This window comes from Metopolophium dirhodum, chromosome 5, assembly GCF_019925205.1.
Source record: "Metopolophium dirhodum isolate CAU chromosome 5, ASM1992520v1, whole genome shotgun sequence".
Lineage (NCBI taxonomy): Eukaryota > Metazoa > Arthropoda > Insecta > Hemiptera > Aphididae > Metopolophium > Metopolophium dirhodum.
The window spans coordinates 1524866-1547641 of NC_083564.1; the positions used below are offsets into that span (position 1 = coordinate 1524866).

Consider the following 22776-nt stretch of genomic DNA (forward strand, 5'->3'; position numbering starts at 1 on the left):
CAGGAATACCTGACTGATGAAACTCAATTTGATTGAAACTTGATTTACATTAAGTTGTTAAGAACAATTTTTTTTAAATATCAATATAATTTCGAGCTTAATAACTTTTTTCAAAATATTATTTTTCAGAATTTCTTGACATGAGTATATTTCTTAAATTATTTATTAACCAGATAATTTTTAAAATTTTTATCATACATTAAAGAAGCATCATATTTTTAACTTTTTTTTTCAGGGCTTCCTGTTACACTCTGTATATCGCGACGCGTGATGCAATCGGATACTGGCACGGATTTTAATTTTAAAATATTCGCCGATTACATGTTTGCGTTTTTATATAAAAGAAGTAAGTATATAATAAGTTGTATACAAGGAAATTGTGCGTATTTATGTATGTTCTTCTCGATACAGAAACGATTTCTTTATTGCTTTTTAGTTTTTTTTCCTAACAGAGTTCAAAATTCAGCTTGTCCGATAACGGTTTTGTGGTTTGCCGGTATTATTAGTGCATCGTTGAACGACATAATATTATATCTCCGTTGCTCACAAGAAAGAGATGTTTTTTTCTGTAATCGACTTGCAAACAGAGTGAAAGATAATATTTTTAATCATTACTTTATTAATTTAGAAACGCGTATAATTTTATGTAATAACATTATATTTTATTAAAACCCATTGAAAATAATAATTTTATGTTAAGTCATAATTGTCATTAACTGTTCATTCATTTTAAAATATTAATATGTACCCACAAACTACAAAGTAGTATTAGTACCTACAAAGTTCATACAAATGCGTCCGACCATATTTTGTCCGACCGAGTAACCAACGCATCTATTTGAACTAGAGAAGTTTCTTATAATTCATATTAGTTGGTACCTATTATATTAATACACCTACCTAATCATTTTTCAAGACAAATATCTGATACTGAATAAATGAAATTGAATGTTAACAAGGGGGAAAGTAGATAACAGCTCCATTGTAAAGTAGAAGTGGAGTGTATATGTCATATGACGCCTATATTACCTACTGAGTACTGAGTATATATTTTTATGATACTAAATATTATAATTTATTTTACTATAAATATTATGGTAGGTTGAATTAATTTTTGCCACCAAAATGACATTTATTATAAATAAGTATATCCGAAAGTAATAATAAAATAATTAATTAATAACAAATAAAAACTATATCTGTTTTAGTAGTATTTCATTAAATATATTATAGGTAATATTTTAGGCAATAATTGCCAATTATTGTGACTTCTAATATTTTAATTATTTATTCAAGAGTGTACCTATATTTTAGTATATATGTATATTATATATATATTTTATATTTATATCATATTATAGTATATATAATATATATTTATTATTTATATCATATTATAATATTTCAACGCTCTATAATTCAAAAATCATTATATTATATATAAATTTTAATGACTTCAAATTATACCAAGTAAAAAGAACATTTTTTAAATATTTTAAACCGAAAAAATTAACTGATAAAATAGCTACCATGTATAATATATTACCCAGCAGTAAATAGGTACCTATATTAATTATATTCAAATATCTACAAAAGCTTAAAACATATAAAAATGTTATGTAACTAACCTTACCTATCCGAGGGCTGATCTAGCCCAAGTTATGTGGGAAGGGGGCATTTTATAAATTATTTTTGCATTATTATATTATATTAATTGCACTCGTATATAATTTATAACTGATAAAGTACCTATTATTTTGTAACAAATCAAATGTTTAATGGCGTTTTCGCCGATGTTTTGTTTTAGGTCAATAAAAAAAAATCAAATGTTTGCCTAGCGAACGAGAGAGGGGATTCCACCTGAACCTAACACATTTAATATAATAAAATAGTTAGACTACATAATTAGGTACTACAAACATAGTGTATTACTGCATATTAAATCCATAATGATGATATGTTGTTATTTTTATACGTACCTTATGCGTGCTTAAGTTTTGTGAAATTTGACATTATATTTAATATAAATACATATTTTCTATTTTAAACCACGCAGAATATTTAAACACATATGTATTTATTTATTATTGTATTATTAACAATAGAATGCTGACCATCGTCAGCAAAAACCTGTACACCACCCATTGTTTACCGCTTAAATCATAATAACAATAACATTTTCTGTAAAATAGAATACATTTTAGATAATAGGTACCTACTACTGTACAAACGTAAAAAAAATTTCTTATTTTCAATCCTTGTTGTCCTTACAATTAAATATTAATTATAACTTGTCTTGTTCAGTATACACTTATTATATAATGAATCGTCTTATTGAGCCTTTGAGATCGTTAAGAAAAAAAATTAATTTAATTTAATTCAGTTGAATACCAAAAACAAAACCAATAGATTTTTTAATCTAAAGTTAATTTAAAATATAAAATGCAAGTATATTAAAAATTAAAATATTACGATATGTATATAAACCAAAACTTTTATTAGAATATAATTTAATTTTAAAAGATGACAAAATAATTTTATTTAATAAGCCTATTATATTATATTATAACACATATATTATAATATTATTTTTTGATCGAATGTTGGTTTCAAAATATCTAACTAGTAACTGTCCTTTTGTTCGTCGACGGTTTATTATTTAATATTTCAGTAGGTATAGAAAGCAGGTTTTCATTTTAACACGTCGTGATATACACAATATTTTTTATGTAGATATATACAATACATTTCTTACAATTGACCATTTTATTATATTATATCTATGCATGAATAATAAAAAACAATGTTTATACGTTATAAGCATTATAATTTCCGGTCTTTCAAACACGAACTATATTTAAATTGTATTTTAATTTACTTCCATCCCCTTTTCAATAAGTGTTTAGCTACGTTTGCTCAATACACAACCGAACACACCCCTTGTGACGGATGATGGGAATATGTACGTCATTTTTATTTAAACATTTTAAACTGTACATGCCGGACGAGCTCGGAGCTACCACGACTGGTCTGTCTTGTTTCTTATATGCATGAAAAATAACGATCGGTGAATAGTCTCAGGGAATAGCAGTCGACTCACGCATAGGGAGATTAAATATATACAGCGATGTATTCAAGAAAAGTTGGCCCTTTTTCACTGTCATTTTTTTTCTTGGGCTTATTTACAGTTTTATACTTAAGTGATAACGTCAATGTCGCCGCGGAAGGATTCACCGAGAAAAAATCAATGGTATACGACCGCCACGTGGCACAAGTTACGCCCTGCACGTATAACATAGGTATAACAACAGTATAGAAAACAGAAGACAATAAGCCTAAAAAGGACTATTGAATATTTAATATTCAATATATATATTATATATTTAAGTTTTATAATCGGCGCAGTAAGAAAAACAGTGACACAAGTTATATCAGACACAGGCATTAATATTATGGTCTAGTACCCTTATAATACACATATTATGATGTTCCTTGATTAAATATTTTAATTTGAGTTTTTATATTATAAAAAGTTAGGTACTATTAAAAAAAATTCAAACTTCATGAACTATATAGATTCGGTATGTTATTATTGTTACATCATTTAAAGTATTATAAATATATTATATTATGTTAAGTTCAAAATATACCTACTTATTATTTTACATCGCGTTATTTAAAAAATAAAAATCAAAACAGTATATTTACATATTAAAAAAATCGAATAAAAATAACTTACCTCCGTTTATTAATACAAACAAAACAACAATAATAATCTAATAGCATTATTTTATAATATTAAAATACAAGTACATTATGAGAGGAGAAATACAGTGATAATATGGCTACCACTCTACTTCAATTCATTGATACATACATTTTACTGGGACTTAATTTTCTTTTAGAAACATGCACTGATGATAAATTGTTATGTAATTTAAAATTGTTCACGATTAGGTATAAACTTAATCGTACTTTAAATACTTATAGGTAACAACTAATCGGGGTTTTTATACTACGCTATACATAGGTCGTAACAGGAAGACCTGACAAAAAAAAAATGTAGGTATAACAAAAATTATTAAAATTATATGGTTAATAAATAATTTAAAAAATATACTCATATCGAGAAATTCCCCAAAATAATGTTTTGAAAAAAGTTATTACGTTCAAAATGAATTTACTCAAAAAAAGTATTGTTATTTAAAAAAATTCTAAAAAATAAACTACTTGAATTAGTTAAATTTTTTTCCACCAAAACTGTTCTTATATAATCTGATTCAAATATTGGTATTTTGAATTTTTCCAAAAAAAATAGAATCAAATTTTCAATAAGTACGGGTAAAAAAATAAATTTTTTATACTACCTATACGTGTAACGCAAGTGACTATAAATTATATATAAAAAAAATATTGATTAGAACAAAAGTTATTTCATTTGTCAAGTCTTCTTGTAAACCTGTTACATCTGTTACATCATCCCATTTTAACTTAAGACATTTTAATATATTATGTCCAGTGAAAATGTTGAAAATTGAACATATAAACATAAATATTCCTATTTGAAAAAACTTTTATGACGACAGTGATAATTAAAATGCACGTATTTTACTATCATTAATTACTTACTTGTAAATTTGTTAAATAAGGGATTATCAGTTAGACCGGTGGTTCTCAACCTTTTTTGGTTCACGGCACACTATTATACATTACAAATTTTCGCGACACACTCACGCACTTGACAACAACAACAATAACTTTGGCAACCATGCGAAGCAACCATGGGCCGTTCTTAGGATTTTCAAGGTCCAAATTTTAAATCAATTTTATCAAATTTTTTAAACGCCATGCATCCAAATGTAAGCAAAAAGCGTGAAGCCCAGGGTCTGGGCCCTGCTCGCCCCCCCTACCCCCTAATGACGGCCGTAATGCGAGAAATTTAGTCATCACTCATCGCTATGCGCTTACATATGCATCGCGGTCTTATCTGCACAATTGACATTAATTGACATTTAATTGCCACAGTTTTATAAAAATTGGTATTTTCAATAGCATAATCCCAAATATCAGACATTTCTCGCGGCACACCTAGTCGATCATGCGGCACAGTATTGTGCCGGGGCACACTGGTTGAGAACCACTGAGTTAGACTATTCGTAACTATAAAAAAAACACTGATTTTAACAAAAAAAAATTTATCATTTTAATAACCTATCTCACGAGAACCACCTAACTTACATTTTGTCAAACCAACTACTTACCCAAGTAAAATTAAATTTTTCATCGTAGGTTTTTAGTTTATTAAGAGCAATTTAAAATAAAACAAATACCTACAATTTTCAACTAGTGGGAAATTTAAGGTAAAATAGGTACCCAATTAAAACGTTGGTAGATAAATTATAAAATATATAATTATTTAAAGATCACAAAAACTAATAACTTATAATGGTAAAATTATTTATGTACAAAGTTATTATACTTCATGAAAGTAATAAGTATAATACCTATATAATACCTATAATATGTACATTTCAAATTGTAGAAATATATACATTATTTAAACATTATTTGCACAAACTATAGAATACAAAGTATATTATAACAAGCAAACATACTACTTCCAGAAGAACAGAATAAATACTTAATTGACATAATACCAAGCATAATACTAGATGTGGAAAACTAATAATGTATTCAAAATATAATATTACCTATCGCAAAACCAACTTAATTCGGTAAATTTTATCAAAAAAAATTTCAAAAATGTACAAAATGACAAATTTTCGTACACCTACTGGCTACTATTATTTATTTACACTGTGTAGGTAGTTATAAAATATCAAGATTGACAATGAATACAAGTAAAATATTATAAAGCTATTGGATATCACGGACGAATACGATATAATGGAATAATGCACAAGTTAACAATGGTATAATGTGTTGGCGAATGACGTTGATATTTGTATATAGATGCATCATAATGTGAAAAAAAAAGATAAATGCAACAGAGATAATATATTGCTACATTATACTATGCATAATGTGAACTGCTGTTCACCCTTTCCACTAGTCCACCACCAACACCAATCGTTGTTTGTACACAGTCATTTACTGACCTATCGACTATCATTATATACACAAAGTAGTATAGGTTAGTTATAATTATATAAGCAATTGTAACAAGAGTGACTTTGGAAAATCACAAATGCATGTTTTCAATGAACAGCTATTATAATATTGAACTGAAAATAGCATTATTCGTTGTTACCGGTATTATTATGTAACAATTGTAGTTTTAACGATCTATTTTTTTTACTTTAATAACAACTAACTAAAAATAATAGTATTGGCGACCATAAGAAAATATAACAAACTATAAAAGTATTAAATAAATATAACAGAATAACGAATAAATGATTAACCAATTGAACAAGTTTAATCGTGTTTTAGATTCTGAGTGGAGCAATGGATGTATTTTTTGTCTATCATCGCGTTTTGAATCAGAAAAAAATGCTTCAAACAGGTCAATCTTTAAATTTGAGAATGGTTTTTGGTAACAAATTGTATCTAGTGACTTTGGGGGAGCGCAAAAGTAGAAAATCCTAAGTACTTATCAAAATAATTGGGAAACATTACGTATATATCTAACGAAAATATTAACACAACGCCAGTTTTTGGCAAAAACAATTTGTTTTTTGTTCTACCCGGTTCTACCTAATTCAAAAAAAAACAGTAGATTCTTGATATTTTTACCAAACATATAAATACAATTTTATCTGGGTATACCACTTTTTCAAGATTTAATATCATATAATTTTCATAATATTTTGGTTGGTCCTTTCCCCAGTTCTTTCCAAGCTATACAGACAATTGAAAATTTTAAAGCTTTAGTTGATTTTCAAATTTTATGACATTTTTTTTAAGCCATAAACCTTAAAAATGTAATACAAGATCTCTCATAAGTTGTCCTTAGTAGTTAAACAATTATATACAGTCAAATTATTTTCAAACACGTTTGAAGTTAAAAATCAGAATCACGAAATTATTAATTATTTTAAAGTTAAATTCTTAAAACTTACCTACTTAAATTTAATAAAAGATTCCTTATAAGTTGTTTTTAAAGAAATGTTAAATTATTAAAAATACATATTACACACATTTTGTATAGACATTGTAATTCAAATTTTACGAAATTAGATAATGATACAAAAAAAGCGAATTTGTAATGATTTTGAAGGAGATTATGTTTATTTCGAAGTTTATTTATTGTAATTCAAACAATATTAATCGTGGGGCTCTTCGACTTTACATATATTATTATTATCAATATACAATACATTTTCGAAATACTAATTTTAAGTTTTCATACCATAATAGTCCTATCTTCACATCATTTTAAGGTACGTCACAACGTCGGTATTGACTTATAATAGTTAAAATAGACGATAATATAGTTGATATTTCAGAAAAAAATGTCTTAAGAGAATAATGACCATGTAACCTATAGCCGTTCTAACTCTTAGTATTTTACTAAATATACCTATGTGTGTTAATCAGCTAATAAATATGGAATTTAAATCATAATTTGTATTTGTATACAATTTACATATTTATAAATCGATAAAAATATATCGATACTTAGATTATGGTTACCCCACGCTTTTTTTTAATAAATATTATGGGACTTAGTGCCCCCCCCCCCAAAAAAAAAAAAAAATAATAAATTTAGTTGGTTACGACGATGTCCATTACAGAGAATTACTGATAACTAAAGAGGTGCATTCGACATCTACTATACATGACTATACAGTAGAGCGAATTCCCCGGTTTTTCAAATATATATTTAAAATAACAATCAGTAAATAGCGAGGTAAATAGTTACTTTTAATCTGATTTTAATAGTTTCAGTCATCCCTGACATAAAAATTAAATAAAAATCTATTAAACGCTGTTAATATATCATTAAGTAAACAAACAAACTAAACTTAAAAAAATATTTAACAACTTTTTGTCTACCTATAATATATTTTATTGGTCACAAAATAATTAAGATTTAACATATATAACTATTTTATTAATGATACTAACAAACAGTTAACAATTCGTAAGTTTGAATTCCTTGATTTATTATTTAAAATGTATAGTTTTATATTTAAGTCGAGCATAACAATATTTTATCATAATTAAAAATATTGTTACACATATGTTTATAATATTTATACAATTTCAAATTATAATTTATCAATGCTATAATAGTTGAATAAATTATATATGAGTAAATTACTGAACCTTTCAGGGAATTAAAATAAATAACGATAATTAATTTTTAAAAGGAGAAATAAGCTACTTAATTGTTTACCAGGAATTAGATTATTAATCGACACTCATTAAATAGAAAATATTCTACAGATTAAGTATTTTGTGACCTACACTAGCAAAACAAGTTATTATTATAATAAATAAAATAAAATATACTGCATATAACACTATCTAAAGACGTTATATTGCCATAAATATACTCTCGCTCAACACCTCTTCTCAAATGATGAGTCCACAATATTTCGTAAATAAACATCGTAATATAAATGACAGGTACAATATTATTAGATATTGATGAGTTCAATATTGTAATATTTCCCATACGCATTGGAACAGTCACGTAGAATTCGAATAACATATGGGTATCAAAAAAAAATACATACCGATAGCTGTGACTAACTGAAAAATTACACGTATCCCGCTAACCTTTTTTCAGTGAAAAAACTATAGACGAACTTTAATAATGTTAACGTTACCCCTTTAAAAATGAGGACAATGAACTCTCCTGTACAAGAATGTGTGTTATTTTTTTTTTTACATATACCATTTATAACTCTTGGGTCTATTGTTCTAGAACAAAGGTAAATCCAGAAAAAGCATGCAGAATCCCTGTGACTGATTACGAAACTAAAAATTTCACAATCGTGATTTACTCATTCTACAGAACTATTCAAGTACTAAATGTTCAACACCTTTAAATAAACGCCCCGTAAAAAGTTCATTGAAATTGGACCATCTGGCAAATTTTTAAGAAATGGCAGTTAATTAAACCCCTGCCAAAAATAATTTAATTTGTATTAAACCTATGAGATCAGAGAATGAATATACAAACTACAAAGTACATTAAAAGTATTTTTTGCTTATCTACGACGAGTTCAACAATTCTAAGAATAAATTTTTATTTTGATTAGTGAAAACCAATTTTCAATTCAAGTTCACACATTATAACCAAACTGAAGATTTAATTTAATTTAATTAGAATTAAATTAAACTAATAAATTGCATTTAATAGTTATTGTAATATCTACCTAGTACATTTTATTCATCACGTGATTATAAACATTTTGACCTTTGTTATTTTTATTCAAATATGTAATAATAGGTAATTTTCATCATATCTGAATAGGCATAATATATAGTGAATTACTTATAATTTAATTGATTTGTTAAATACAAATTTAAAAAGGTGGGTAAGTGGATGTTGCTCTGCTGTACGTAGGTTTCAAGTGGGTCACTGTAATGGATGGTGTTAAATTTGAATTCAATGATATAATAGCATTGTATAAGAAAAACGATTCTGAGCGTAAACGGTCAGTCAGCAGCCTATGATATTACCAAGTATATTTGATGATATTATTGTGAATAAAGTAATTTATACATAACCTATTTACGTGGAACCTTGTTTTAAATTTTCAATCCTTAGCTATAAAAGTTGAACATTTTATACATTTTTAACTACAAAATAATTATTACATTTTAAATTTGATAAATTTTGTCAAAATTCGAACTTTAAATGCTAATAAAAAAAATTGTGCCTATGTATTTGTAATATTTTTCAACTGCTATTGTAACATTATATCAGGAGCCTTGCATTAATTTTCACGCTTTTTTACCCGAAAAATAAAAAAATAAATTTCAGCCGAAAAAGAGTCAAATTATTTTATACATTTTATCGTGTATAGAAAATTCTAATATAAACATTCAGTGAAATTTTCAAGTATCTACAGTCATTCGTTTCTTAATTACAACAAAATAAGAAAATCGTTACCTACATGAGAAATCGAGTGAATATTAAATGTTGTAAAAATATGAATTTCAAACGCTCATAAAAATTTAATTTGATTTGATTGTAGACATTTTTTTTTTTTTGATAAAGGTAGACGAACCTATGGATAATCTTGTATTACATTTTCAAATCTTAGATTTAAAAAGAAAATTTTTTATGAATTTCTAATTCAAAATAATTTGCAAATTTTCGTCATTTTTATGTATTTTGTCAATATTTGAACTTTAGATGCTTATAAAAAAAAAACTATGACTGGATTTTTAATTTTTTTTCATCTGCCTTTGAAACAATAACCTAGGAGCCAACTATTCAATTTTCAAGCTTTTATAATCAACAAAAAAAATTTTATTGATATTTATAGAAAAAAAACTAAAAAAAATGGAAACTGAAAATGTCCGTATACAGCTCAAAATAAGTTTAAATATTTGGAAAATGTTATGGTGCATAGAAAATGCTTATATAAAAATTCAGTCAAAATTTCATCTATGGTCATTTGTTTTAGAGTTGCACCAAAAACCAAAATCGATTTTCTCAAAAACAGATTTTGCGTGAAAATTCCCGTTTTTTCTAAATTTTTCTTTTGTTTTTCACGTCGCTTTTGAAAACTATTTTTACTTTTGACCCCCAAAGTACGAACTAGATTCACTTTCTTATCAGAAAAGTTACTGTTAAAGAAAATCCAAGCATTTTTACTGTCCTAAAAGGTGATGACAAACACAAATAATAAAATAAAAAGAAAAACACACATCATTGTAAAATCAACACATTCATCGCTTCGCTCAGAATCTAAAATGTCAACCACATTTAGGTACAAAGTATGCGAGACCGAAAAACGTAGAAAAATACAATAAGTATTTTGGATATTTTGTTCATCGATGTTTTATGTTATTCTATAAAATAGACACTTCCATGAATAATAAAACTAAATTACTATCAAAAAAATTATATGACTATTATTAGCTCGACTATTAGCCATATACTATAAGGCATAACCTTCTTATAAAATCCATTTGTTAATTTTTAGACATGCAAAATTTAGGACTATACGTAGCGAATATAAATCAGAAAAACCGATACATTCTTTAACACAAAAAATCATGAAAAAGACATGATGAAACAAAAATATGAGTTTTGCGTCCTCGATATAATTTTATTATTAATGGTATTGAATGGGGTGTTTACTGCAGTAATACTGTATACTAACACATAATATTATATTGAGTTGGCATCTCCGGTAGAACCCAACCCTCGCCACCAGTCCTTTGTTATGTCCCACACCCGTGGTGAGGCATAGGTGGCCTATACACAATATCAGACAGAGATCCAAAGAAACCAGTTTTTCATTTGGACCAACAATAAATCGTTTCTTTTCAGTAGATCCATTCCGGTGAGCATTTTGCCGACAGTTTGCCAGTTTTATGCAGCTGTTCTTTTTTTGGCAATAATAACAAGCGCATACTATACAACCTCCAGCAAAATCCCTCGAGATGATAAACAAATACCTAACTCCCTTATAAACGCTACTACATTGGCTACTCTGCGTTACAATTCAAATATTCAATATCACCAGTGTAAAATAAACATTATTATGCACAAATATTTTTTATTATACAAATTTATCATAAATAATAAATGAATTCGATTTTTTAATGATAAATTGATAAAGTACGGAACATCGTTAAGTAATTAGAATAGGTTAATGATTTGCTAAGTATTAAATTTAGTAGTAAATATATTTTTTACAATCACGTAAACAACTATTTATAGAGATAAGTAATTAATAAATATGGGTACCTAAATACATTTATGATAACTATTCAAAAAAATATTTTAAATTAATTAACTAAAAAATCTCATGCTATCAACATTTGAAGTAAAACTAATGTAAGCAACTAGTTGAAAACTTCATGTACCTATACTATCCATAAATTATTTTTAGTTATAATTACCTATCTAATAGAGGGATTCTAATCCTATAGAAAATCTTAAAACTACACAAACAAAAATAGTAAAAATACAAAAAATACAAAAAATTATGATTATATTATACATACGTACCTACGAGCATATAAAATATCAAAAAGTTATTAAATTCTCAATATTGTATTTTATTTCTAGATTAAGGTTCAAATGACATCGTGAAAATAAACTTAACCTTTAAGACGCTATAGTATTAAACCCACGCGGCCATGCATGTGTTGTCTCCGCCGTGTAACACGGTAACGTACAACATTGCAAATTTGCGTTCAGCAGAACTAATTTTATGTTAGCTTGAAGTTTTATAATAATTTATGGGTCAATTCACTGATATTAAAAATGCTAACAACGCAAAATTGATTCTGCTGAACGTAAATTTACTATGTTGACGTTTGTAAGACGGATACATGCGGATGAGGCGTCCTCAAAGTAGGTAATAAAAATAAAGTGTTTTGTAATCCCAACTTAAGGGTCCCAAGGCCAGTTTTTAAAATTTTCCACAATATTCTATAAAATTTGAAAATAAAAATTTTATATTTTTGTTGCCACCTCAATTATAAGACTTTTCCACTAATCTACTACCCGAAACCTATTTAAGGGGAGGTTGATGAGCTATTGTAAACTCTCCCGGGTCTACTTCAATACTTCCTGGCGGGAACATGTTAACTCTCCTAGGTCTAGTCCAGTACTACCTGACGGGACAGAGGATCGATGCGGGCTGTAGAATATTTCCCTCTAGCAAATAAAAAAAAAATTATGAAATTTGGTTGATTCTACATGGCGGTATCGTTATTTCCACAGAGTGTATTTTTGAGGACAAAATGGCATCAGCACCGGGCGCCTTAATTAATTGTTTATATAGGTACCTACATTTATACTTAAAACCATTTTCATTTAAATTAATTTGAAACTAAGCATTTAAAAATAAAAACAAATACGTACCAATAAACATTACCATCTGGGATTACAACAATAAATTAAATTTTTTAACCATGGGAATTATTTTGATAACATTTGATTTCTGTACTATTTTTTATAGCACTATCTAGGTACTTGTCAGTTGTCAGCTGATTAATTAGTTCTGTATGGTTAACTAATAAAATTATATTAAATTTATATTTTCAGAAACAACTTTCCTTCCAGGTTATATGACGAGCGGATTTTTGCGGACTAGTTATTAAACATTTAAACTTATGAACGTTAGGTATTTACATATCATTATACAACTTGCAGTATCTACTGTTTAAACACTGTACATTTCCAGAAAAATATAACAACAATTATAAGACTATGTTAAACGTTTATTTTATTGGATTATTTAATATAATTTACTTTAGATTCTGCGAGTGCGAGGGAATTACATAGTTTCCAACAGAGATGTGCTTTAATTTTTATGAGTTCAACATTTTAAAGATTGATAAAAATATCAAAAAGTTTTATGCAGCATCTCTAAAAAGGTAATTACAATTTTACTGAAAAGAATTCATTTTTTGAAAAGTTGAGCAATTTTCCCTCAAATTCTCCAGACAGTCGAGAAATCGGCAAAATTATTTTAAGAGCATAATGTAAATATGTTGTAGTCAAACTGACACTTTTGATTATATTAGTTTTTTTTTATTGAGCTTAAGATCGGCAACTATTATAGCGATTAGCTGTTTTTTTTTTTGTAGGAGGAAGGATCGGTTGGTTAATATTAGTTGAATACGATAATTGTCGTATAAAGATATAAAACATCTTCTTACTTTTATTAAACATTACACAATAACAATAAATATTCTTTAAGAATAATAATAAATGAGTGAATGAATGCTTACCTATTAGTATTGTTTTTGCAACACGAATTATATAGGTATAGGTCGAGGTATAAGTAGGTACATAATACTGAATTTCTAATCAATGAAACATGTCATTGGAAAACAATTGACTAAACATAAATCAGAACAATACTATGTAGCTGAATGTCAAAGGATACAACTCTAGTAAAATATCAGATAGATATTGTAACCTTCGATTCGTCAATAAAACCTCAGTTCAATTATTGATCAAAAATGTAGGTACCCCTGGCAACCCCCGCCACATGTAATAAGTAATAACCCCCAAGACAACCATTATACATTGTACCTAATATTATTATGTATGTTTTTCATTAATATTTTTCGTTTATTATTAAATACTATCTACCTATACCTAGTAATATAATATATGTATTTTACATGATGCTGCTTTTTGTATAATGTTTAGGTTAATACAACTAAAAACAAATATTTACATTATTTTGTACATAAAGCAAACATATACTATCTAACAGCTTCGTTGGACTTTATAATATTAGAAATTCACAAACATCAAGATAATATTATGTTTGAAAAGGAAAAATACGCAACGAAACACAAAAATTATAATATATTAGGTAGGTATACAATATATTTATAAATAACAGTCTGAATGATCGTGCTCTAGGACCTTAAAACTATTACAAATAACATTATATGAGAAAGAATAAACATCACTTTTCTAAACATCAAACCAATATAAGTCGGTAGTTTTGTGATAAAATCGACGTATACAACTAATAATGGTATAAATATTAAGTTATGTTAGGTTGCTAGGTAAATTTTAACCCTAAACGACTTAAATATCTCTTTTGGGTACGTGATTATCTATTTATCTATTTATCTCAACACGAGAAATTAAATATACACAGCTCGATAGATCACATGATTTATACAATTTTGTTAGCGTTTGAATTTGGAATATGAAATCGATCAGGAATCAGGATTTGTGTGTATAATTTTATATTATCATTATTGTTATTATAAGACACGTTCGCACCACTCTCGGCGACTGTCTAAAATCTAAATAAAAGTATAAAACGGCAAACGGTAATGAATGACGACAATTGTTGTCTGAGGCCCTAAACGCTGAGATAACAACTAACATTTCAGCCGTGTAATAAATCATTAATTGAATCGTTAAAAATTGGTGGGGGAACGGGGAAAATACGTATAGGTAGATAGAGGTGTATGTATGAATATTATAGGTAGATAGAGGTATATCATCATATCGATATCAGATCGACAATTCCGATCGGCGACGGGCAGGTCGAACAGACAACAACGGTAGAAAAACACGTTGAATAACTCAAACTAAGTGAAAAAACATAATCAGACGGCGATAATAACAGAATACCGCTGCCACTGACAGTGGCGATAAGTGAGATTTTACAAATTTCGACATTCCGAGACAAACCACATGGCTCGATCGTAGCACACTCGGCCTGTCGCCGTTATCACGTGCGGACGAATAACAATAACAGTAATTATCATTTATCTCGCTTCATTAGGTCGCTGAATTCTCTGTTCAGAGATGGGATGATAACAATAATATTAGGTAGGCACATCGTCGAACGTTAGTGTAAGATGGTGTAAGAAGTGACGAAGACGATCGTCGAGATTTAGAAATTATGATGGTAATATTATATGTTTTCACAAGATGTGATTTTTATGATTTAATTCATACATTTTTAAGTCTTGGCTCAAAATAGGACTAGGGCCACTCATGAGAATCTTAACAGTGGTATTATTGCTGACCGCTGCTATGAATCTTGTTATAATGTTATCTATAACTAAGATTATGAAATCGTGTTTGTGTACTCACCGACACTGCCGATCGTTGACATGTGCAGCAACAGGAACAGAATGATGACGGCGGACGCGGTGGCGGTCGCCATGGCGGCACATCGGAATGACTTTTGCTTGTCCACCACCTCCACGATCGAAGGGACGATGACCGCGTCGGATAGACGCTGACGTCGGGACTTCAGCTATCACCAGTGTTCCGCAGACCCCTGAGACCGCTCCACCACCAAGTCGTCCAAACAGTCACGGTCGTCGACAGCTCGGTGTACGTCACTCCGGATGGCTTGGGACGAGGCCGTCGTCTTGGATTAACGCCACTGAATAAAACGACACTATGCGTTCTGTTCCGGTGTTCGACAGATCACTAATATTCAATATCGTGGTCGCGTCAACGAGATTAGAGTCTGCAGTTACCTTAGTACACGGGGCCTCGCACAATGCTGTATGACACGCGTCGTATACGGCGGGCGATGGATAGCAAAAATGATCGGGAAAATGTAAAAATCCTGACGATCGATATTTAATTTTGTGTAAAAAAAACGTGTACTGCGCTGAGAAGATATTTTGACCGGACGGACACGACGGTGATGGCCGATGCGCGCGCATTCACACACTGTCACGGCACTACGGCAATAATATTATTGTCACACGCGCGCGCACTCACTCGCACATATAAACGCGCGCACGCGCACACGCCATAAACACCGTCGTTGTGTACGAAGCAGCTAGTGCGCGCGCACCTTTTTATAAACGCGCAATACGCCGAATTATTATTATTGTTGTTGTTGTAGTCTGAACATTTTGCATGGGTGAGAGAGCGGAGGGGGGTTTTCGAGAATTTCGCGAACGACCAACGACGAGTGAGAAGATAAAGAAATCGCTGGCTGAAAACGACGTGATCTAGCGGTGATTTGGACGCAATCTCGACGGTCGCGGCTTTGTTGTGAATTTGCGACGTCTTCCCAATCCGATTCGCGCGGGAGGGTTGCCAAATGCAATGACGCTGCTTATCGTTATAATGTTATATTCACAAATCACAATCACAGACTATATCATAGACCCTATACTCTATTTTAGTATCTTAGATCATATACTAGTGTATGATCCAAGATTAGTATAGAAGACGTCTATGATCACAATTCACGTAACTTTCGCAACAATAAAATAAAAAAGCTTGAAAAATACGCAACTCGCGGTATAGTACTCGCGAGGTTTAAACTATTGTATTTAAATTTAAATAGTTCAATATTATAATAGAATATATTAAATAGGTATATTATAATATTGTTCTATGATAAAATATAATTTATATTTTAAATCACATCTGCTGCTTAGTGCCGTCGCCGTATCGATCTTATCACGATTGCGCGTTGTGTGATAAGATAATTCGATAGGCCGTGAACTCGACGTGTAAGCGTGTTGTTTATAACAACGCTGTGGGTACACCAAGGTCGCCGTACGAATACAAACACATGCGCACACCACACATACAAATACTCAATATTATGATCACAGTGAATATTACACCGAGTAAAATACACATGGTTAAATACTTAAATCGCAGTATCGTACAGGCGACAGGGTGATACGCGACCAGCAGCTTCTGGTGCCCGAGGAAATCAATTTCCCTACCCTATTATCCTAACCATTGATTAAGACCATTAAATATACATAATCAATGTCTTAAGTCCAAACCATATTTAAAACAATATCTGTTCAATAGATGTAGCTGAATACAGCCGATACTCGATAGCGTTATACTAATTATACTTAAATTATAATTTTACTAAAGTGAGATCGGATACAATAAATTCTTGGAAGATTTTAAAAAAAGGCAGGCAAGTGGGTACTGATCTGCTGTATACATGTACAGTATAGGTCTCGAGTGGGTCACTATAATGGATAATATGTTAAATTTGATTTCAATGATACCTTATGTCATTGTATACGAAAAAATATTCTGTGCGAAGACCATATTACTATAGCCTTACTACAACCTAACCTAACCTATTGTAAGTATATTTTATGATATTATTACTTTTAGCTATTAAAATGATTTTTTTTATTATTAATAAACAGAAGTAGGTATATCTTTTAGATTTTTTTGGTTACAGTATGAACTGCTTATAAATAGCTAAAAAGGAGTCAAAATATTTTGAACATTTTATAGTTTATAGAAAATACTAATAAGTAAAAGTTTTAAATATTTGATGAAAAAAAACCATGCATCTACGGTTATTATCTTTTTTTTTTAGTTTCACCAAATTAACAAAGCCGTATTTCTCAAAACCTGGTTTTGCGTATACAATTTCTGGTTTTCCTTATTTTTTCCCCTATTCTTTTGAAAACATTTAGAAATTTTCGATTTTGATCTCATTATTGCACTAATTAGATTTAATTTTCCACCAGAAAATTTCTGAAGTTGAATATCGATGCATTATTTTGACCACTAACCACACAAACATAAAAACAATATAATATATATTGTTAACATTGTTAATTGTTACGATTTCCTAACATGAATATATGATATTATAGAAAGGGTGGATCGGTAAATAATTATGTAAAAACTAGCTCTTATCATGGCCATTGAAGACATTGAAGTATGTTTTTTCCACGTATATTTGTATTATTTAGCGGTGATAGATGTCGTTTACGCACGGAAAATGAATAATGAGAAATTGTTTTCAATTGAAATGTCTATTTAAATATTGTAATGTTCACTATAGTGAAAAAATTATTCTTTACAAAGACAATATATTCATAATAGAAAATATAACAATAACATTTTTTCAATCGATCGGGAAAATTCAACAAGGGAGAACTACCTCCCGATTTCCACCAATGAACTAACGTAGGTAAATGACATAACAGGTCCCTATAAAAATATTTCTAATGATTTTGCCAAAAAAACATTCAAAACCATTTTTTAAATCCTATTAACTTTCGTAAGTAAACGACGGCGCTTTATGTAGGCAATTTAATGTCACCAGTAGTTCATCTTTTAAAATGTTAAATAATAATAAAAAGATGTATACGACAGTCGTGCCACGATGATTTTTCTTAAGAGGACGTTACATCAACATTTGTACCAAGTGCCTATAACATTGCAAATTGTACGCTCAGCAAAACACTGAAACGGCTCCGTTACTTTAAAAATTAGAGTGTATTAACCTCTTATAATATTTTAAGGTATTATCTAGGCAATCTCGTCGGCATTCTAGTATGTTTTAATTTTAAAGCGAGTTATGAGTATTTTAAGATGTGCAAACAATTTACAATTTTAAAATATCTTTAAATATTATAATAGGTAAATTCACTCTCTAATTTTTAAACTAACGGAGTTCCACGTGTTCTGCTTAGCGTCAAACTTGTATGTATGTTACGCACTCGTAAGACGGAGACAACAAATGTCGGTGTAACGTTCTCTAAAGAGTAATTTTGTACTGCGAATATAGACAGACCTTAAAAGTTGAAATTTAGTATTGTCTTTAGTGCTAATTCACATATAGATATTTCTATATTTGTGTATTGACATTTCAATAACATGCGCACAAATCGTCCAAAATATATACGATTTGGTTTGAGTGTGGTGAGCGCCTAGAACGATGACTAACGTCTCCGTTTCGCATTTGACTATAATCTCCGAAAGGCGATATATTGTTATATATATACATTATTTAACCTAATATTTTTTTTTTAATACTTCCTTAGATTAGTTTGGGGCTAAATTTAGAATGAAATCGCTTATAAATATTATATGTCAAATCGAAAGTTTAGAACTAATTATTTAGGTACTATATATGTCAGTCTTATTCGATGTTATATTTTTAAAATAAATTACAGTATAGGTATTATATATTTAAGCATACTAAAGGTGAGTGGCCAGGCTTAGATTTAAGTTTCAGGCCCACCCTAAAATTTAAATTAATTGAGTTATGATTTATTAAAATGTTATGGTTTTAAAATAAATTTATTATATTTGGTCGTTGAAAATTATCTCATGACTTATGAGGATTAAGAATACAAAAATATTGTAACATATAATCTTAATGTGTACTTAAATATTGTAAATTGTAATGTATATCGTGCATTCATGTATGAATTTAAACTGCATAAATAGACTCGTGTTTACCAGCGTCTAAATATGCTATAGAAAATAAAACTATATAGGTACTTATAGGTAACTATATAGCTACTATAGCAGGTACTAGGTAGTTAGGTACTATTACAATTACATTGTAATTATTACAAATTAGTAATTACAATACCGGTTGCCTATTTCTTTTTTACCTAGTAGGTATATGAGTGACCTTTTGAATGTTTGAAGAGGATACAAATGTATTGGAAAAACAAACTCAGCTATGCGACTATAATATGCTTCACTAGAATCTATCTAGCATAGTACCATATCTAAACATAATTACTATAGAAAATTCTGAAGCAAAATCGTTAAATATTGATGATATTATAAATAATTGTACTAAATGTCATAACAATAAAAGAATATTGTTAAAATAAATTATATGTGGATATTATTATTAAAAAATATGTAATTTTTAGCTGGTATTGTAAACTATTCTTAAAGATGATAAAATATGTGTTAGGTGTATTATTATTTATTTCCAATTAAATGAATGTGTTTAATAAATTGTTTTTGATGTTAATCTTGTATTGTATTTAGCCATCTAGGTATATTGTTTTAATAAAAACGGAATGTTAACTGTGTGAGCCTGTTGTTATTTGTATATTACAAAATATTTTGAGTTACCTATACTTTATTATAGTCACATTAATCGGTGTAATTTTAGAAGTTGTTATATAATTATATAAATTTAACATTTTGCCCCAGCATGGTCCACATGGTTAAATAGTTCTTGCGTTGTTACTGTATGTTGTATGTACATATAACTATATATAGGTATTCCTAAATTTGAGGCTTTGCCAAAAACATAAATACTAAAAAAATTCAAACTACAAAACAAAATATTTTGGATAATCACTAGGTACCGCCGATTTTTTTTATCTCAGACAAACTCTCCGCATGTATTGAATAGCCCTTCGCATAAAAACAGTACAAGAAAGCACTTCATGGTTCATTATCATATAGATTTAAAAAAAAAAAGTGGGCAAGTGGGTGTCACTCTGATGTACAGTAGGTTACAAGTGAGTCACTGTAATGGATGGTATTAAATTTGAATTCAATGATATAATATCATTGTATAAGAAAAACGATTCTGAAGGAAAACGGTCAGTCAGCCTATGATATTACCAAATATATTTGATGATAATATTGTGAATAAATTAATTTTAATATTTACCTACTTATGTGGAATCTTGTTTTAAATTTTCAATCCTTAGCTATAAAAGTTGAACATTTTATACATTTTTAACTACAAAATAATTATTTAAATTTGATACATTTTGAGGAAATTCAAACTTTAAATGCTTATAAAAAAAAATTGTGCCTATGCATTTTTAATATTTTTCAACTGCTATTGTAACGATATATCAGGAGCTTTGCATTAAATATTCACGCTTATTTGCACAACAAATACAATTTTATTAATATTTATAGAAAAAAAAACTAAAAAATTGGAAACAGCTCAAAATATTTTGAAAATGTTTTCATGTATAGAAAAGGCTAATATAAACATACAGTGAAAATTCTATGTATTTACGATAATATTTTGTTTTGGAGTTACACCAAAAGCCAAATCCATTTTGTCAAAAACCGATTTTGCGTAAAAATTCCCGTTTTCCCTTAATTTTTATTTTGTTTTTCCGGGTGCTTTTGAAAACTATTGGGAATTTTAAACTTAACCCCCCCCCCCCCCCCCCACTAAAAAAAAGACAGTTTTTATCATAAGCACGCACCTCTCAGTATCAATGGCGGATTGGCCCACCGGTAAAATTCCTGGTGAACCGATCTTCGTAATAAAACTTTGGGCCAATGTTATTGGATTACAAATTATTTGATAATATGTCTATATGTGTCTACAGATACGTTGTTTGTTGTCGTATACTCGTGTCACGATTCTGGATGTCATTTTCGCTGCACATTTATATGAAATTTGTTTTGATTTGATAATGATGTGTTCTTTTTAAAAAAATATTGACTGTTATCACTTTGCATTGAGTTTCTAATTCAGGATCTTTTCTGGTAGAAAAGTGAATCAAGTTGGTAATTTGGGTGGTCCTAAAAGTTTAAGAGTTATGTACCCAATCACATGTTATTTGATGTTAAACGCTTATTTTATTAAACTATAAATAAGAATAATGAAATTATATTCCTGGTTTCGGGTTTAAATTATAATACTTGTTCCCAATTTCTTTCGGTTTCAATTTTAAATTTAATACCGGCTTTCAGTCTTAATTTACGATTTCGGGTTTTTATGGTTTAAACCCGTTTTTGAAATAGGTTTTGAAACCGGTTTCAAGTCGTGGTTTTACTCTAATCAATTCATTGTTTTAAATAATTAAATCAATGTGAACAATATGAGTGAGTTTCACATACTGATACATTTATGAAAATTCCATTGTTAAAGCATAACTTTTTTTGGTCAAAAGTAACAAGAGAATGAGCACCCATGAGTGATTTTCAGTATCAAAAAGATAGCAACTTAAAAATAAAATAAAATGATTAAATGGACAAAAAAAAGGGATTTATTTACAGCATTATGGTCTTGCCTCTAGCGGTATTGGATTATATGAACCAAAGCAAAGAGATTATAAACAAATAATAAGTATCAATAGAATACAATTAATACAATGGAACAGAAATTTTACTCATCTTTGACAATTAGATATTTTTTTTTTAATAGGTATTTAAAGATATAAAATATATACTCGCAAACAATATTTGATTAAATAAAGTACGATTTTATACTATGTTTCATTTTTTTCGTTTTATGTTTGTGTTCTAGTAAGTAATTTAAGTAAGACACGACAATAGTTGCCTTTATTTATAAATTGTAAAATATTTTTAGATTTTAAGAGTTAATTATTGAACACTTGAAAATTTTCATAGGTAGATTAATCAGTGATTACAGT

At 28.7% G+C, this 22776-nt stretch overlaps 1 protein-coding gene across 1 annotated transcript in view; it reads right to left on the bottom strand.

Annotated features, from left to right (window-relative positions):
* Positions 1-16365, bottom strand: part of LOC132944617 (protogenin B-like) — a 37061-nt gene extending 20696 nt beyond the window's left edge. The window contains exon 1 of the mRNA XM_061014062.1: positions 15743-16365. Within this exon, the coding sequence (XP_060870045.1) occupies positions 15743-15815 (73 nt within the window). The 5' untranslated portion in view covers positions 15816-16365. The remainder of the gene's footprint in view (positions 1-15742) is intronic.
* Between the last annotated feature and the right edge of the window lie 6411 nt (positions 16366-22776).